Source organism: Callorhinchus milii, unplaced genomic scaffold (assembly GCF_018977255.1).
Source record: "Callorhinchus milii isolate IMCB2004 unplaced genomic scaffold, IMCB_Cmil_1.0 Scaffold27, whole genome shotgun sequence".
Classification (NCBI taxonomy): Eukaryota; Metazoa; Chordata; class Chondrichthyes; order Chimaeriformes; family Callorhinchidae; genus Callorhinchus; species Callorhinchus milii.
In genome coordinates, this window is record NW_024704768.1 from 3,975,014 (window position 1) to 3,994,159 (window position 19,146).

The 19,146-nt window shown below is 51.2% G+C and overlaps 2 protein-coding genes across 4 annotated transcripts; both read left to right on the plus strand.

The window, feature by feature from the left end:
* The first annotated feature begins 1,199 nt into the window (after nucleotides 1–1,199).
* LOC103171747 lies at nucleotides 1,200–4,633 on the plus strand. Its single transcript, XM_007884536.2, has 3 exons — nucleotides 1,200–1,508; nucleotides 1,988–2,109; nucleotides 2,575–4,633. The coding sequence occupies exons 1-3, from the start codon at nucleotides 1,274–1,276 to the stop codon at nucleotides 4,375–4,377; spliced, it is 2,160 nt and encodes a 719-aa protein (XP_007882727.2). The 5' UTR covers nucleotides 1,200–1,273; the 3' UTR covers nucleotides 4,378–4,633.
* A 1,781-nt stretch (nucleotides 4,634–6,414) lies between these two features.
* Nucleotides 6,415–15,986, plus strand: LOC103171745 (myosin light polypeptide 6). 3 transcript variants are annotated; one of them, XM_042344352.1, is made up of 7 exons: nucleotides 6,415–6,908; nucleotides 8,284–8,311; nucleotides 10,832–10,975; nucleotides 12,439–12,612; nucleotides 13,061–13,138; nucleotides 14,095–14,137; nucleotides 15,876–15,986. In XM_042344352.1, exons 1-6 carry the CDS (start codon nucleotides 6,675–6,677, stop codon nucleotides 14,121–14,123), a joined length of 687 nt encoding a protein of 228 aa, XP_042200286.1. In that variant the 5' UTR covers nucleotides 6,415–6,674; the 3' UTR covers nucleotides 14,124–14,137; nucleotides 15,876–15,986. The 3 variants fall into 3 exon arrangements, with proteins under 3 accessions (XP_042200286.1, XP_042200285.1, XP_007882725.1); XM_042344351.1 differs by lacking the exon at nucleotides 14,095–14,137 and having other exon boundaries at nucleotides 6,660–6,908; XM_007884534.2 differs by lacking the exons at nucleotides 6,415–6,908; nucleotides 14,095–14,137 and adding an exon at nucleotides 7,892–8,003.
* Nucleotides 15,987–19,146: the final 3,160 nt, after the last annotated feature.

A 19,146-nucleotide genomic window follows, 5' to 3' on the forward strand; every position in this document is an offset into this window, starting at 1 on the left:
AAATCCGTTTTGTGGGCGAAACCCGGCAGCCCAATTGCGCACAACAGCGTCCCCACAAACAGTGGTGGATTGAAGGGACCGACTTATTTATTTGTTGTTGTTATTATTATTGTTGAAGGAATTTATTTCCCCCGGAAACGCGATCCGCCAGTCGACTCAGGGCTCGAGATATTATTTACCGGCGGAAACCGATCGAATTTGTTCTTGAAACAAACGGCATTTTCTCCTTCCTTCCTTCCTTCCTTCCTTCCTTCCTTCCTTCCTTCCTTCCTTCCTTCCTTCCTTCCTTCCTTCCTTCCTTCCTTCCTTCCTTCCTTCCTTCCTTCCTTCCTTCCCGAGAGAACCTGTTCAATACATTTCCTCGCTCGCTCACTGAAGGAGTGTTTCCGCTCCCAATTTGTTCCGGATCTGCCTGCGCAAGTTCAAGTTGTTGGGGTCGGTGCGTGGAATTCTCGATCTAGTTTGACGACGCTTCGTTACGCCCTCGGTTACCGCCACCCCGCGTGAGTGGCGCTTTGTCATCGCAAGCTGCTGTGGCGTTGGTACGTTTCTGCCGTCGTACGGATCAATAGAAAAAGAAGACAGTCGGAACTGTTAGAATCGTTGAATTTGCCTCTGGTGAGGTTTTTTGACCCGTTTCTTAATCTATTTCTTCCTCTCGATCCAGTCGCCAAGGAGTTTCTAAGCATGAAAACTGTCAATGTGCCCGGCTACGGGCTTGTGGAGGTGCAAGTCCCTACTGTTGATGACATGTTGATCTCCAGTATTGAAGACCTGGTAAAGCTCAGAAATCTTCTCCTTGACGTCCTAAGGTCCCAGTGGAGGGCACTTTGGTTGCTCTCCTCTCAACCCATCCCCACGCCAACAAACCATCGTTAAACCTGCCCGTAATATAGGCTCCGTGAGCCCTTCACCCACGGACCCCACCCCCATCCCTCGCACATCCTCGCCCGGCTCCACTGTCTCCCCGTCTCTCCACCCAGAGGATTCTCCTGTAAATCCCTCCACCGCCTTGCCCTCTTGCCCCCACCCTGACCTGCTTAAGCCCTCCCCAACCCGCCCGCTCCCTCCGCTCAGCACCCTCTGGAACCCATCCCAGATTCCCCTTGCCTGGCCACCTTCCTTCAAGGTCCGTCTCAAGACACTCTTTGACCAACCGGGCTTTCGATCATCCCTCTCCCGCTCTCCTCTCTCACCCTCCTCCCCTCCCTCCCTCGTGTGGAGGGCGCTGTTGTTGTTGTTGACTAAGAGCAGATTGGCCTCTCACTCTCCCATGTTCTTTCCCATGTCCCACCAGGAGCCAGACGTTTCTGCAGATAACTACACTTTGGCCCGTTGTGTGGAGATCATGTGGCTCCAACACCCGCTTTCCCTGATGGAGCCCAAGAACCTGTGCAAGAACCTCCAACGTGTCTTTAGCAAAAATTTCCCCGAAATTAAGCTCAAAGTGGACAGTGTCCTTGAGTTGCCATCAGGAAACAGCCTGGCTCACCTGACCAGTAAACTAGGTAACCTACGATAATAATAATAATAATTAATAATAATCCTTGCATTCGACACAGCGCCTTGTCGCTTCTTCGAGACGTCTCAAAGCGCTTCACGGGATGCACTGGAAAGTGGAGTGAGCTGTACAGTTTGTGGGCGAAAGGCGGCAGCCAATTGCGCTCAGCGGCGTCTCTGCAAACAGTCGTGGATCGAAGTGACCAAATTATCATTTGGAAACCCCCCCCACTCCCCATTTTTTGAAGGGATTATTACCTTCGGAAAAGCGACCCCTGCCAATCGACTAACAGCCGGGTTCCTATTTACCTCTGGTAAACAGAGGCGCGAGTGTGTGTGGAGTGAAGTCCCCAAACTTGGCTAAGATCTCGCCCCAAACCATCCAGGTCCTCGGGCTCTGACCACTGAGCTACGGGGACTCCACCTTTCAGTGCTTCCCTCGCAGACCACTTTATCTCCGTTGACTCTCTCTCTGTTCGCTCCTCAGCCGTGGATCATATCCTGGAGAAGGCCGCGAATTCGGTTTATTCCATTCAAGTCAAGTTCCGAATGGGGGAACCGAAGCTTCTCGACGAATCGAACGTCACCTTTCTCTCCTCGCTGGATGAGGTGAGTTGCTCTCGAGCGTGAGATTTGCGGCACAAACGACATTGCACGTCGAGAGTAAATGAAAACAGAAGTGGCTGGGAACACGCAGCGGGTCAGGCAGCGTCTATGCAGAGAGGAAAACACTGGGGAAATTTCCTTACTCCACACGCACACGCGCGCCTCTGTTTACCCGGCAGTAAGTAGGAACCCGGTTGTTAGACGATCGGCCGATCGTTTTTCCAGGGTGATAACCCCTTAAAAAAATAATAAATTGGTCACTCAATCCACGGCTGTTTGTGCGGACGTCGCTGGGCGCAATTGGCCTGCCGCGTTTCGCCCACAAAATATACAGTCACCGCACTTTACAGGATGTTCTGCGAAGCGCTTTGAGACGTCTCGACAACGTGATCGGGCTCTGTATCAAACGCAAGGATTATTATTATTAATTATTATCCGTGTACTTCTTCGCTTTCCGTTTCTTCTCAGATTTGGGACGAGACGTCCGTGATCATTGACCTTGACAAGATGCCAGATACTCTGAGACCTCAGGCTAAAGATCTGATCATGGCCAAGCACGTCCAATTCGACGAGAAGCTGAATAAAATCTCTGCCACTGGAGCATTCGAAGAGATACAAGAACTCCGCTGGGAGCTTCAGGGCTTATATTCCGGGAACGTCAGCCATCTAGAGCCAGTGAGTGTGCCGGCGGATACAAAGGACAACAGCGTGTTTGAAAGAGAGAGCTTCAACGAGTTGGACATTTCATCCTCTTCCTTCCGCCAAGAAAAGGGGATCAAAGTGATCCAGAAGGAACTCCCAGTGGATCAAAAGGACCTCAGGTTGGTTCTCCCACCTGGCATTGAGGGGAGGCCAGAGGAACTGTCAAAGGAGGAGGAGCTTGTGGTTGAAGCAAAGAAAGTTGGGATTGTCGAGGAGATTTCCGCGGTTGCTCTCAGGCCAAAGGAACCGACGAGGCAGAAGGTGGTTGTGGTTGAAGCAGAGAAGGTTCAGAGGTTACCTGCAGTGCCTCTGACACAAAAGAAACCGTCAAAGGAGGAGGTCCCTCAAGTTTCTCCGCTGCCACCAGCGAGCTGGGTTAAAGAAACAGCTCCAATGGTGATCAAGGGAATGCCATCGGAAACCCCTGTAGCAAAGGCGGCGACGGCTGTCGGAGACAAGACGATCAAAGATCAAGAGAAGGCGAGACCCACGGAAGACAAGACGGAAAAGGTATTCATTCCTTCTTTATCCTCATCGCCAACAAAGGCCAAAGAACCGCAGGAGCCGGCCGAGAGCACGGCCCCTACCGACGTCTTCCTCTTCGACCCCATCATCACCTCCTCGGGCTTTGACTTCACAAAGAAGATAGCGAAGAGGCAACTATTGCTCAGCAGCAGCAGAGGCGGACAGGGGGGCATCCCACTTACAATGCTGGAATATGACTACATCAACGAAGCGTACTCGGAGGAGATACAGTCCATCAGCGACAGGTTCAAAGTGGGCCTGACCCCGGAAATCATCCTGAATGTCCAGCCCACGCAAGATAATAAGGATCCCACGGCGGTGGAAGAGGCTCAGGAGTTGTTGATCAGCCTGGTGGAAGAGGCAATGCCGAACCTAGCGGAGAGCACCCTCTCCGTCTCGTTTGAGGAAACCCCCATCGTGCAGAAAGCTCTACCGGAGATACAGGCCAAGCACAAGAGGCTCGTGGCCAAGAAGCTCAAGGAGGGCTATTCTCTGGTCGGCCCCGTGGAAGAGATCAAGGACGCTCAAGATGAACTCATCATGGCCTTGAAGAAGGCGGAAGAAAAGCCCTTGTTAGAGATGGAGGGAACGTGCGATTTGCTGGAGAATGGCTTCGACATTTACCACAATTACTGGCAGATTCTCTTACTCAAACACGAGGTGGATTTGACCAACATCTCGATCCGTTACGACGTTGGCATTAACGTGCAGGACAGCTCCAACAACGAAATGAAGAAGGTCTCCATCAAGCAGTCGACAGGCACCTACAATATGTTGTGGCAGGCCCACGAGGCCTTCATCGACCTCTACCAGAGCGTGGCCACCAATGTGGCCAGCATGTCGTTGGAGAACATGAAGGACCTGGAGTACATGAAGATGATGGAGGATGAGCTGACCCACAAGTACAAAGGCCTGCTTTTCCTGGAGAAACCCGACGAGTTTACCCTGGTAGGACCTTACAGCGACCTGGTCAAAGCAGTGAACGACGTCAACAATTTACTCAACAGGAAGATATTCAAGGACATACCCAACGTGGACAAGTAGAACCTCCCCAAACGTTCTCTGCGCCAAGGCACACGATTAACTTTCCTTTCGCATTTTTCTTCGGCCGGCTCTGCCCCCGTCAATATCCGTCGCACATTGCAGAGGAAGAAGAAAGGTTCGACGAGGCAAATCTCTTCTCTCTTTTTTTAAAAATCTCAGTCCAGTTATTATTCTGCGATCGATCGATTTCGTCGATTAAAATTATATTCAAAAAAAAAAAACCCCAGAACCAACTTGAAGGTGGTATCATCGGTTGCTTGTCAGAATGGTAATAATCTTCGCCCTTGACCCGGCGCCTTATCGCGCCGTTGAGACGTCTCAAAGCGCTTCGCGGGACGCGCCGTAGAGCGCAGTGACTGCGTATTTTGTGGGCGAAACGCGGCAGCCGATGGCCACCACCAGCGATGTCCCCCACAGACAGTTATTATTATCGTTATTTTCTGAGAGGACCGGGGAGACCAGATAAAGAGGTGGAGGGGTGGGGTGGGGGCGGGTGGGGTGGGGATTGAGGTTGGGAGTTGCGGAGGTTAGGTCAGGGGTTGGGGGGGGGGGGTTTGGGGGTTAGTGGTTGAAGGCACGACCGCCGATGGTGGGCCGGAGAGAGTGGGGTGACTTGGGGGGGGGAGAGTGGCCAAGGTGACAGGTTGGCCTTCCCGGGAAATGTGACATTGGCGCAGTAGGTGGCACTGTTGTGAAGTTGGGGCAATATTCGGGAGGTTTATTACTATTTGTTTGGCATTTTACAGCCTCCAGAGCGTTTTGGCCAATTCTTTTGATTTTCGAAGCCCTTTTTAAAAAAACCACCAACAATAACGATGACGATCCTCGTGTTTGACACACACAGAGAGCCTTAACCACGACGTCGAGACGTCTCACAGCGCTTCACGGACTGGGCGGTACAGGGCGTCTATTGACGTTTGTACGTTTTGTGGGCGAACCGTACGGTGTCTTGTCTTCAGTGAAATGTCTTCAAAGATGAGATCAAATTCAACAGAGGGGGAGTTGAGGGGTAACTGCTGGAGTCTGACCACCTAAACCCACACATGGCTTGGCCATAGAGAGAGAGAGAGCGCTGTCTCGCTGCTTGTCCAGCGAGGACCACCCTCCCCGTTAGTCAGTCAGTCAGTCAGTCAGTTAGTGCTTTGGCTGTGGGGTTAAACGGGAGCTGATCATGTCCGAAAAAGCGTTCGAAAAAGTTAGGTCTTGAGGTGGACCTTGAACTTTGAGAGGGAGGGAGTCAGAAGGAGTTCCAGAGAGCCGGGGAGAGGTGGGGGGTGGGTGGTGGGGGGGGGGGGAATGACTAAAAGCCCACCCGCCTACTGTGAGACTAATCCGCTACTAAAGCAGCAAAGACTTGACTGACACAAACACCTGCACAAACATGAAGTGAGACCTCCAGTGCGATCGCAGACGGCCCCCCCAGACTTAGCGGCCAAAATAGTCCCGTTGTGTGAGTGTGTGTGTGGTCAACGCTTATTCTTGTCCCTTGTTCACCCGATCCTCCCCGTGACGGGAGGGATCGCGCAACATTCCCTGGAAAGATCCCGTCAGAAGGCCTTGAGGATATCGGAAACAATTGCAAAACCTCCAGGGGGAGGACAACAACAACAACAACCGCAATTATATCCGTACAGCGCCTTTCACGGCAGGTCACAGCGATCTCTGCTTCGCCCACCAAAACCCACAGTCACGACGCTTTACACCGGAGGAGGCCGCGAAGAGCTTCAAGACGTCTCGAAGTCCGTGATGAAGGCGCCGTATCACGCCCGAGGGTGATTACCGTCTGAAAGGCTTTCCACGCGAATTTGCCGCGAGCGAGAGAGGGAGGGAGAGGAGAGAGAGAGAGAGGGGTTTAAAGGAGAGGGGGCTTCGAAAGCGCCGGATTTGGCGAATTGCGTTGCTTTTTTTAGATGCGCATTCCGATGCTTCAGCCGAGAGAAAATGACCTTAAGGTTGGGCCGATGGGAATGTCATCCTCCCCTTTTGATGTACGTATATAACTGACGGACAATAAAGCTCTCTCCTCTCTCTCTCTGTCTGTCTGCACGTTGTCGGGTTTCAACTGAGAGAAACACACCTTGAGAGTTAGAATCGTAGGATCTTAGAATCTTACAGCACAGAACGAGGCCATTCGGCCCATCCTCCCGGTGTTGGCCCCTCCACAACTAGTCTTGCTCACCCCCCCACCCACAACCCCCGCCCGCTGCTCTTAGCCCAGAGCTTGCAAATCGTCTTCAAGTCCCTATCCGATTCCCTTTCGGACGTTACCAGCAGAGTCTGTGGCTTCTTCGAAGGCTATGGCTCCGAAGAAAGATCCGAAGAAGCCAGCGAGCTCTCCCGGCAAACCAATAGCTAAGGGGGGGAATCCAACAGCCTCTGCTGGCAAACCGGCGGCGGCAAAACCAGCAGCGGCAAAACCAGCAGCGGCAAAACCAGCAGCCCCCCCGCCAAAACCAGTAGAAAAAGCACCAGAGATTCCCCCGGTGCCCAAACCACCTCAGGAGCCTGCGTATGACCTCTCGAACCTGCAGGTAGGAGCTGAATCTTTTACTATTTTTAAAAAAATAATATTATTAATATTATAATAATAATAATCCTTGCGATCCGCCAATCGACTAACACCCGGGTTCCTACTGACTGCTGGTAAACAGAGGCGCGCGCGTGTGTGTGTGTGTGTGTGTGTGTGTGTTGTGTGCGCGGAGTAAGGAAATTTGCCTGAGGTTTCAACGTCTCGACAACGTGATAAAGGCACAACAGCAAATGGGAGGATTACTATTATTATTATTATTATTATTAAGATGTCTCAAAGCGCTTCACAGGACTCGCTGTAAAGTGCAGTGACTGTGTATTTTGCGCGAGAAAACGCAGTCGATTCGCTTTGCGGCGTATCCTGCGAAGCGCTTTGCGACGCGTCTTGTAGCTCAGGGGTTAGAGCAAGCGAGAGGACCCGGGTTCGATTCCAGGGCGGGTCAGGACAGGACGAAACCTCGGTCAAGTTTCCTCACTCCCCACTCACACGCGCACCCAGTTTACCAGCAGTCAGTAGGAACCCGGTTGTTAGTCGATTGGCGGATCGCTTTCCCGGGGTGGGAGGGGGTGGGGGGGGGGGGTGCAATAATCCCTTCAAAAAAAATAATAATAAATTTGGGTCACTTTCACCGACGACTGCTCGTGCGCGGGAGGGACGTCGCTGGGGCGCGAGTGGCTGCCGGGTCTCGCCCAAGGAGCCCAACTGTGCGGCGAGTTTACTCCGCCAAAGAGACGCCCACGGAAAGGGAGGAAGGCGCCGCGTGGAACGGCGAGGGTGACGGTGGCTCCGATCACTAGGATTATTAAGATCATGACTATTATTATTGTCATCATTATTATTAATATTATTAACCCAACAGAACTTGCTCCTTCTTGTGCAGCACAGAGGCTCGGGGTGGTTGACCTGCCCACTAGTCAGTAATTGGATGGACTGTGTGAGCCACACATTTTGTGGCTTTGTACAGTGGAAGTCAGTGACTGGTGTCCAATTGATGTCAATCATTGCACTGAACGTCATCCACTGCTAGAAAAGGCCTGGACAGGACCTCTCCTTTTTTTTTCTGGCATATTTTATCCAGTTTGCAAGAAGAAAAATGGTGTGTATTTAAGAGGGAAAGGATTTCCCACAGCCCTGAGGGCAGCATCTCTCTCCTCTCTCTCTCTCTCTCCCTCTCCATCTCTCTATCCCTCTCTCTCTCTCTCCCATCTCTCTCTATCCCTCTCTCTGTCCCTCTCTCTGTCCCTCTCTCTGTCTCTCTCTCTGTCCCTCTCTCTCTCTGATGTTGATGTTCATTTGCTTCCAAAAGGAAAAAAAAACCCCAAACCATTAGATGTTCGTAACCTTCTTTTTTGTGTGTGTGTCACTTTGTTTCCCAGTCTGACTACTCCGAGGAGCAAATTTCTGGTAAGTCCTGAATTTAAACCAACTTAAACTTAAGCAATTTAAGTCACCAACTTAGTGATTGCTGGGTTTATGACATATATATATATATATATATGTGTAATTTATATTATATACATATGTGTGTATTTAGTTCTCGATTACTCACACGTTTTGCCATCGTTTTTTGTTCTTAATTTCCTCTCTCTCTATATATATATATATATTTTGGGGGGTGTTGAATAATAACAATACTGTACAAGAAAGAAAAGAAGTCCAGAAGCAAAAAGGAGATGAGAATAAATGAAAGGCGATGAAAGTGATGGGGGGTTTATGGGGTGAAATGGTCGCTTTTTGGGTGCGATGTGTTTTTTAAGATATATATATATTTGTGTGTGTTTTTATATATATATATACATAGAAAACAATACAATAGAGGGCGTGAACCAGAAGAGGAAACGAGGCAACAGTGTGAACGTGGTAAAAAAATAGAGAATTTCAAGGATCGCACCAACTTTTTAGCGCAAAAAGTGCGTAAAATGGTTAAAAACTCTACAAAGATCAGAGAGAGAGAGAGAGAGAGAGAGAAACAGAAGGAGAAAGGCCCCAAAAGGAGATCAGCAGTTTGTACTCTCGACTCCTCAAACCAGGAAGTCGATTCCCCCTTCAAACCCAAAAAAAAATTGGGTTCAAGTTTTCTTTTCCCCCAAAAAAAGAGTTTTCTCTTTACTTTTTGGACAACTTTTCGAGGCAAACTCTTGAGTTTGCATTGACCTGAACTGATCTGTGTGTTGTGTGTTGTGTTGTGCAGTAATCCATCTATTTATATTGTAAAATATAAAGCTCAGATGAGAGGAGTGTCTCTGTTCCATTTGATGCCCATTTTAACCCGGAAAAGGCGCACCCATTTTGCTCAGATATTTTGCTCTCTTTCTTTCTCTCTATCTCTCTCTCTATCTCTCTATCTCTTCTCTCTCTCTCTGACTATTCCCCCTAATAAACCTCTGGGTACTTTGACCTGGAGTTTCTGGTTGAGAGAAAGAGAGAGAGAGAGAGAGAGAGAAATTGTTATTTTCATTTAATTCATTTGAATTAAAAGTCTCTTTTTGCACCAATTAGGATTTATTTGCTCCCTCCCTCCCCCCTTCCCTCCCCCTCCTCCCCAGTTCTTGCCAATAATCATTGCCACTTTTTTTTTTCCCCCCTAAACAACTCCATATATGGACAAAAAAAAAGTTACTCTCAAGGATCAACCCTCACTCGGAATATTCCTCGGTTTGAGGAATGAGGGGAATATGGATGGATCTCATTCCATTAAATCCGCAGCCCTGATCACCCCCCAACCTCCCACCTCCCATCCTTTCGCCCCCAACGCACCCCCACCCCCACCCGCGCGCGCGCCCCCCCCGCGCCAATCTTTCTTTAAACCTATTTGAAACCATTTATTTTATCACAGAATAATAATGATAATAATAATAATCCTTGCGATTGATGTGGTGCTTTCGAGACACTTCACGGGCGCTTTGAGAACGGATAAACTGTTCACGAACGGGAGGGTGGTGCGTGGGGGGGAGTTTAGTTATGGGGGGGGGGGGGCAGAGGTGGGGAGTGAGGAAGAGGAGAGAGAGATAATGGAGAGGAAATGAATATCGGGTGTGTAACAAATCATCCTATTAACACTGGCTCCTCACGTTGCTCTCTGGTGTTTTACTATGCGGTGTTTTATTAAGTATCTGCTATATGATGCGTGTGTCTGAATATCGGGAGACATTGAAGCTGACACGAGAGCCGCCCCTTTCGTTGCTGCTTCTGATCGTCGAACGCGTCTCCTGGAAAATGCTACCAGTTGGCGACGGTTAGCGCCACCACTGACGGTTGGATTAGATGGACGCACAGCCCTGCCTCCCATCACCCGAAAATTACTCGCTCAGTCCGCGGCTGCTTGTGTGCGCAGTTGCCGCATTATTATTATTATTATTATTTATTATTAGGTGTTGGCCTTTGGGTTTTGGGTGTTGGTTTGGGATCGGTGGGTAACTGTTTCGCTTTGGATGGAGTCAGAAGCTATCGGGTGGTGGTGGTGGGGGTTTCGGGGGAGTTCTCACGGAGTGAAATAATAATCTAAATAATAATTTGGTCGCGCAACAGAAAATGCATTGCAAAGTATATGTTCCAACAGAGCCACGGGATCTTTTCGCGCTGCATCGGCTCAGACGGACTCCCAAACTCCCCTCAACTCAACAGCATAATAATCCTTGCTTTTGATACGGCTTCCAGACACCTCAAAGCAAAGCGCTTCGCGGAAATACACCGTAAAGTGTAGTGACTGTGTATTTTGTGGGCCAAACAAGCGGCAGCCGATTGCGCCCAGTGACGTCCCCCACGGACAGCCGTGGATTGAAGGGACCACATTTATTATTTAGTTTTTTGAAGGAACGTAACTCACAGGGAGGACAGAGTTGGTTGATGGGGGTTGATTGCCCCGATCTCTCTCTCTCTCTCGGAGGGTGGGGGTGTGTGTGTAACTCTCTTTATTTCCCACAGAATTCCGGGAGACCTTCACTCTGTTTGACAGGTGCGGGAATGGGCAGATCCTGTTCAGCCAGTGCGGAGATGTCATGAGAGCTCTCGGCCAGAATCCCACCAATTTGGAGGTGCAGAAGGTCCTGGGGAACCCCAGTTCTGAGGGTACGGACTGACACACGTCAACAACAACAACAGCAACACATGGCATTTACACAGGGCCTGCCCTTCACGTCGGGAGGACGTCCCAAGGTTCTGGGTGGACAGGGATTTGGACCCGAGCTGGGGGTTGGGATCAGGAGGGATGGAGGGCAGGGAGGGAGGGAGAGTAGGGGGTAGGAGGATGACTGAAGCAACTTCACACTGAGCACTTGAATCTGAGCCGTTGTTCACAGTTTAGATGTTCTGTCTGAAGCTGTGTGTGAGATTGAGTGTGTGCGCGTGTGTGAGAGATTGTGTGAGATTGTGTGTGTGTTTGTCTGTGTGAGTGTGAGTGAGAGAGAGAGAGAGAGAGAGCGAGAAAGAGAAGCCATAAATAACTGCTGCTCAGCTCTCGATGGCGGCCACAATGGTGGGGATTAAGAGATACTTAATACCAGGTATCAATGATGCAGATCAGTAACCAGCTGTTGGTTTATTTTGGCTGATGGTTTACACGTGGGTAACTTGCACTGACCCAGTGAAGCTTCCAGCGGCTTCACCACTCACTGCGTGGGGCGCGTCAGCATTCTTTCACGTTACCAACATAAGAAGATAATAATTACTGGATGATAGAGGACCAAGGTCCATCCAGTTCACCGTCCGCACCGGCAGTCGTACTCACAGGTCGTGTCTCAAACAAAATAATTATAATAATCCTCGCATTTGACACAAAGCCGCCGCGGACGAATTGACCGTACATTTTGTGGGCGAAACGGGGCAGCCAAATACTCACAGCCGCGTCCCCCACACACAGTCGTGGGATTGAAGTGACCAATTTATTATTATTATTATTTTATTGTTTTCAAAGGAATTATTCCCTCTGGAAAATTGATCCACCAATCGACTAACAACTTTTTTAAAATATAAATACACACACACACACATATATATATACACACACAAACATACCTTTGTCTGTGTCTTCTGCCACCATCCACGTGTTCTCTCACACTAAGGGTTGGGTTGGGTGCAAGCTTGACCATTGATACCTCCCAGGCGGTGTTGGGTGGGGTCAGGAGACTTGAAACACACTCCTGCCTGTTTAAATCCAGGATGGGTCTGGGCTTGTTACCAATGTAGCCCAAGGACCAGCTGAGCCCTGTCTAGAACCGGATACCTTCTCTGAAGAAGGTCCTGACTTTCCTGTTTCGTGGTCTTGTAAACGACAATGACTGACGAGACCGACAGGAACGCCTTTCGCCCACAAAACGCACCGTCACTCCACGTTACAGTGTATCCTGGGAAGCGCTTTGAGACGTCTCGACGACGTGATAAGGCGCTGTGTCAAATGCCAGGCTTATTATTATAATAATATTACCATCGACGGTGGGAGATCCCTGAGAGAACCGGAGGCAGGGAACGCGGAAAGTATTAACACGTCTCGTGTGTGTGTGTGTGTGTTTTTTTGCCCCCTCTTTGGCTCTCAGACATGAATCGAAAGTGCCTGGACTTTGACCAGTTCCTTCCCATGTTGATCGCTGTTGGAAAGAACCGGGACCAAGGAACCTTCGAGGACTTTGTGGAGGGTCTTCGTGTCTTTGACAAGGAAGGCAACGGCACAGTCATGGGGGCTGAGATGCGTCATGTACTCGCTACTCTAGGTAACCGTTTGACCGATAACCAGAAGCATCAACCCCAGAAGTAGGCGGGGGGGGGGGGTGACCGAAGAGGAGGGTCTTGAAGGAGGCGGAGGGAGCCAGGTGGAGGGACTGCGGGATGGAGTTCCAGAGGGTGGAGGCAGAAAGGCTGAAGGCCCGATCGCTGACGGTGGGGGTTGGCCGGACGGGGGGGACATGGAGCAGGCCGGAGCCCGCTGAGCGGAGGGAGCAGACAGGTTGATCGGGGGGGGGGGGTCAGCAGATCACAGAGGTAGGAAGGAGCAGAGAGAGCCTCGGGGGGCGGACGAGGATTTTCGAACCCTTTCAAAGTGCTTGAAAGGAGCAAAACCCCTTCAAGCGCTTCGAGGTGTTTCCGTGAGGTGTTGCGGGTGCAAACGGGCCAGGATAATTCTAACCTAACGACTAAGAGAGAGCGTTGTGCTGTTGTTAGGAGAGAAGATGACTGAAGAGGAGGTGGAAACTCTCTTGACCGGTCACGAGGATGCCAACGGCTGCATCAACTATGAGGGTAAGTGCGCGCGTGTGTGTGTGTGTGTCTTGTGTCACCACAACCACAACAAATTGTGCCTTTCACCACACGCTCGGGCTGTTTCACACCGATCTGTAAAACGTCTTAAACATTCCCCGCCCCCACGCACACAATATTTAAGAGAATCCTGTGACTAAATGCCTAATTGGCGAGCGGAAAGATGTACCTCTGTTGATCGTTGAATCCTGGTAGGCGGACAGGTGCGAGGCGAGGACTACTCTTAACCGCTCAGTAGTTAGACCACTCGCCTTCGCAAGCGAGAGGACCCCGGGCTCGATTCCCGGGCGGGTCAGGTCAGGGCGAGACATTGGGCAAGTTTCCTGACTCCAAACCGCTTTCCCGTAGAAGGGTAACATTCATTTTCTTTGGCCGTCTCCAACGCTCTGTTGGGGCTTCCACGAATTTCATCCGAGAAAATTGACGCCATTTTTCTCCCCTCCTGCAGAAATGCAGGTGACCCAAAAGGTCCTGATATCGTTACAATGTCCTAATAAGTCTTAATTTTTTTTAGAAAATAGGGTAGAATTCATGAATTTTTGGTCAACCCGTACAACGCACATTTACACTTACACAGCATCGGGTAAGAGGGAACGGCACCCCAAGGCCCTAAAACAATCACCCGTGGCTTGGTTTCTGAGCAGGGGGTGGGAGATGAGGGGAGGGGAAGGGGGGAAGGGATAGCGGTAATGGGGTAAAATGGCCAAAAAGCCCAGTCAATGAGATGAATCTTGACGACAAGGTCCCATCCCACACTGAACCTCCCTCCGGCCTCCGAATGTTCCTATGAACTTGCCCAAGAAGCTCACTCGAGCCAACAGAACCCAAGTGGCCGACTTGGCTGCTGATGAAGATGTCAGCCATTCAAGACCAAGAGAGTAACGTCCAGATGGTTTTGTGGACCTCCTCGGTTTAATGTTTCTCTTCCTTTTTGACAGCGTTTGTCAGACACATCATGTCAGGGTGAACGATTAATCCATGGTACACCAGCTTTTTGGCAAATCACCTTTTTTTGCCCTGTCCCTCCTTCCCTCCCTACCCATCCCTCCAGTCTTACTCTTTTCCCTGTTGGCATGTTCTGTTTCTCTCTCTCTCTCTCTCTCTCACTCGCTGCATGTAGCTTCTGTTCTGCGTTGGCAGATTTGACTGGGAAGCTCCTTTGGTTTTTGTGTATGAACTCGTGTCCACTAAAGGAAGATCATTTGAGCATTTTCTGGTTTGCCAAGGTCTGGCCGACGTTACTACTACTACAACTACTACTAATAATAATAATTATCCTTGCATTTGATATAGCTCCTCATCATGTCGTTGAGACGCCTCAAAGCCCTTCACAGAACATCGACTGTCTACTTTGTGGGCGAAACATAGACCCGAAGTCACCTTACTGTGCTCCCCCACGCCAGCCTCTGTTTGCCCGGCAGTCAGTGGGAACCCGATTGGTAGTTGATTGGCAGATCGCCTTCCGGGGGCAATAAGCCCTTTAAAAAAAAAAGAAATCATTATTTTTTTGAAACCGAGAATAATTCGGTCGCTCAATCCACCGGTTTGTGGGGGAGGTCTTTGGGCGCAATCAGCCGCCGCGTTTCGCCCACAAAGAGCACTTTACGGTGTACCCTGTGACGCGATAAGGATCTGTAATCAAATAGGAGCAGGAGGAGGCCATTCAGCCCCTCGAGCCTGAGCCGCCATCCTATTAAATCGCAGCTGATCTGTACCTCAACGCCAATTAAATACAACGATACTCTTGTGATGGTGATACCGATAATAACTGGGGGGGAGCTGCAGAGTCGGACTTGCCTTAGGGCGACCGAGTCTGTTCTGACAAAGGGTCATAGACTCCTAGAACCTTCCAGCGCGGAAGGAGGCCATTCGGCCCATCGTGCCTGTGCTGGCTCTTCGGAAGAGTCGTGGGTAGGAAATGGTCTTCCTCTGGTATCTCAGCGAGTGACTTAACGTTCAGGCTGGCTGTGGTTGGACTCTTTTTATTATTTTTCTTTGAACTTAACCCGGCCTCTGAGCCCCCGAGGCGGTGGTTGCTGTGCCGTGGGCCCTTTCTGCGGTGGTTCAATTCCTGTCGACGTTAAAATAAAAATAAGCGGGTTGCGGAGATGGCTCGGAGCCTGGGGTTTGTGGCCGTGGCAGGTGTAATGTCGAGTGGCTATGCTTTGCGGTGATTTCATCTCGAAGGTTCCGATTACTACCACTACAACAACAACAACAAATTACATGTTGTGCAGCGTCTTTCACGCCGGGAGGACGTCCCAAGGCACTGGATTACGATCACCATCCGCTGACGTCCATCCGGCCAACGTTTGGCATAAAACCTGCGCCGTCGACTTCCGTGCGAGTTGGTCTGCGCTGTGGGAATGTAGAATCAATCCCAAGCCTCGAAACAGTCACTTCGCTTTACACCAAATCCCCCCCCCCCCCGCCCCGAGGGCGTTGAGACATCGCGCGCCTGTCCGCCGCGTTTTGCCCACAAGGTGCGGCCAAATTTTTTGCTCGATCGGGACCTTTTTCTTTTTTTGTCCCTCGTCGCCGTCGAGTTTCCGGCCGCGTCTTGTTAAGAGGACGTCGCCTGAGATCCTGTGACAGGTTCTCCCGGTGCCTCGGGTCGTCCTCCCGACGTGAAAGGTGCTCCAGGAATGTACTCTGTTGCTGTCGCGGTATCGCGAGGTGCGTTTCGTTCGTTCATTCTTTTATTCCTTTTCCCCCACAGAGCTGGTCCGGATGGTGATGAACGGTTGACACAGTTTCCTGGAGTCTGAACTGAAGTGCCTTTTCTACTCACATCTATAAACCTCACTTTTAAAACTTGGGAGGGAGGGGGGGAGGGTGGGGGGGGGGGGGGGGGAGGGAGGAGAAGAAAGAGATGGGGGTGGGAGGGGGAGATAAAGGAAACGGTAATAAAATGTAAAGTAATTTCTATCTTGTTTCTGAACACTCACCAGCATTCGCGCATGTCTGTGCGTGTGCACACACAAGGGTGTTCACGCACACGCACACGCGCAAGCACACACAGCGCGCGCGCACACACACACACACACGGATCTGGCATTGGAAGAGTTTTGCTCACTGAACCGACTTGTCCAGAAATCAGCCGGTGACACGGCGAGAGCGAGGGAGAGAATTGGACGAACGATCCCTCGCTTTTGGACAAGTTCGGTAGGGAATGTATCTCAGACGGTTCGGGAAGTTGAGCAGTAGAGGGTGGGGTGGGGGTGGGGGGAGAGAGAGAGAGAGAGAGAGAGGGGAGTTTAGGTGTCTGTGAAGCTCACAAGGTTGGGTGGGTTTCAGTCAGTGTCAGGCAATCCCAACCACCTTCCCTCCACCGTAAATTATTTTCCTGTTTCTTTGCTTTCACAAAATAAAATCTCTCTTGAATTACTGGTGACTCGACTGTGAGTTCCTGGCTCTTTGCGCGGATAAGAGGCTGTGTCTGTGTCTGTCTGTTGTCTGTGTGGGGCGGGGAGAAGAGGAGAGATTAATTTCCTAATCGTCACCAGACACGTTTCAAGTCGTCACTAAGTACAGTCTGGGAGGTGAGAACGACAGCAATAAATTGCAGTAAGTAGGAAACCCGGTTGTTAAGTCGGTTGGGAATCGCTTTCAAAGGGCTTTTATTAATAATCCCTTCAAATAATAATCCTTGCATCTGATACAGCGCCCTATCGCGTCTTCGCGACGTCTCAAAGCGCTTCACAGTGTATTTTGTGGGCGAAACGTTAGTATAAACGCAAGTTGCGGTGGGACTGAACGCAGACTGTAATTGTAGCTGTGAGAGAGGGAGAGGGAAGGCTGGTACTGTTTACTCGCTGCGAGTGCGAGAGGCAGTCTCGCTTTAGTGGGAAAGTAGGCGACAACAGCTGGGAATCTGTGACCCAATTTCATCCCTTAACCAAACCGCTCGCAGAACCCCCCCCCCCCCCCCCGAGGCCGCACTTCTGTGTGCGACGCTTCGATTAATCACCTGCAAAATTGGAGCAAATGATGACAGCCAACTGTTAGCGCTGAGACGGCACCTCTTCGTGTCTCCGTCCTCTTCTCTCTCTCTCTCTCTCGTCTTCAGATCCCTTCATGACCTGGGACCTCTCCGACCTGCTCGCTCCCCCATTCCATCCGTGGCCGTGCTTTCAGCCCCTACGCCCCGAAACTCGACCGCTCTCCTTCTAACCCTCCCTCCGCCTCCTTCCCCATCTTCAGCTTGCGCCTCACGTACCTACCCCTCCCTACCTCCCGGGTCCTCTCCTCTCGCTTGCGAGGCGAGGGCGCCCCAGGACTCCACGTAAAAAAAAATTCCAAGACTCTCCGCGCGCGCGTGTGTGTGTGTGTGTGTCTACAGCGAGTCGTGTGGTGGGTGGAATAAGACTGTACCACAGCCACTTTGCTCCGACATAATGACAGCGGCCACGAAAACATCAGCCGCACAGATGAGTCGGTGTCCAACTCACACGCGCACAATTACGCACGCGCGCGCGCACATATTACACACACACACGCGCGCCGCGCGCGCAGAGCAGTCACATAGGGCTAATGTATTTGCGTTGTCTCGGGGTAACAATGGCTGGCTAACAAGCTGTCCTTTTGGCAACGATTCTGGAAAGAGTTGGTGCTTTCTGTTACCCAACACGCGCGCATGTGTGTGTGTGTGTGTGTGTGTGTGTGTGTGTTACTCTGCTTTGGAATTACAGTAGAGAGGTCCAATAGAGCCAAATTTCCTCGTCTCCTAATATGGTTGTGCATCGACTCCGCTAACACCCATTAAAGCCTTATTTTTTTTTCTCTGAGGCCCATTGATGTCGTTAAACGTTCAGCCGGGCTCAGCCGGACACATTTCTGCGTGCAAATGCGCAGCCAAGTCACTCCACCTCTGCGGCGTCCCCGAGCTCAGCGCTTGGAGCCCTGGCCTCGCAGGCGAAAGGACCCGGGTTTGAATCCCGGGCGGGTCGGGGCGAAACCTTACACGAGTTTCCTTACTCCACACACAGACAGACACACGCACACGCGCGCGCACACGCACGCACGCGCGCGCGCGCACGCCTCTGTTCACCCAGCGGTAAGTGGTTGTTAGTCGACTGGCGGATCACTCGTCGGGGGGGCAATGATCCCGTCCACAACAGATCAAATAAAAAAATAGCGACTCAAGTCACTCAATTTCCCCGGCTGTTCGCGGGGACGCTGCTGTGCGCGACCGGCTGCCGCGTTTGGCCCTCGAAACACACAGTCACTACACGCGCATTCACATTCGATTCACGCAACAACACAAGTTATACGTACCGGCGGGCTGGAGGCAAAGTCAGGGGTCGCTGCCCTCCGCACCCCCACTCCCCCCACCCCCCCCCCCACCTCGGTCCGTGAAACTCCCGCAGCTTTTGAGCAGCTCAGCTCCATAAAAAGAGAAGTGGGGAGAGAGAGAGGGGGAGAGGGAGGGAGGACTGGCCGCCAGCCAGACATTTTTTCAATGCCTCGCCCGCTGTGATCTGTCAAACTCTCTCGTTAACAGCTCATGGCTTTTTATGGCTGTGTTCGGGTGAAGTTAATTGAATGTTCCAGGGCTGAGTCGACCGAACGCGCGCGAGCGCTTCACGGGGATACACTGCGGTCGCGCGACAAAACTCTAATCGGAATAACCCGCGCGTTCGACCCGGCGCCTCGTCACGCCTTCGGGACGTCTCAAAGCCCTTCGCAGATTACACCGCAAAGCGTACATTTAACGGGCGAAGCACGGCGTCCCCCGCGAACGGCGGTGGGTGGATTCAAGTGACCAAATTATTATTTTTTTGAAGGGATTATTATTTCCCCCAGAAAAGCGATCCGCCAATCGACTAACAACCGGGTTCCTCCTTACTGCCGGGTAAACAGAGGCGTGTGCGTGCGCGCGTGCGGAGTAAGGAACCTTGCCTAAGATTTCGCCCCGAACCCGGGTCCTCTCGCTTGCGAGGCGAGGGCTCCGACCACTGGGCTTCGAGTCCGGCTTGCTCTCCGAGCCT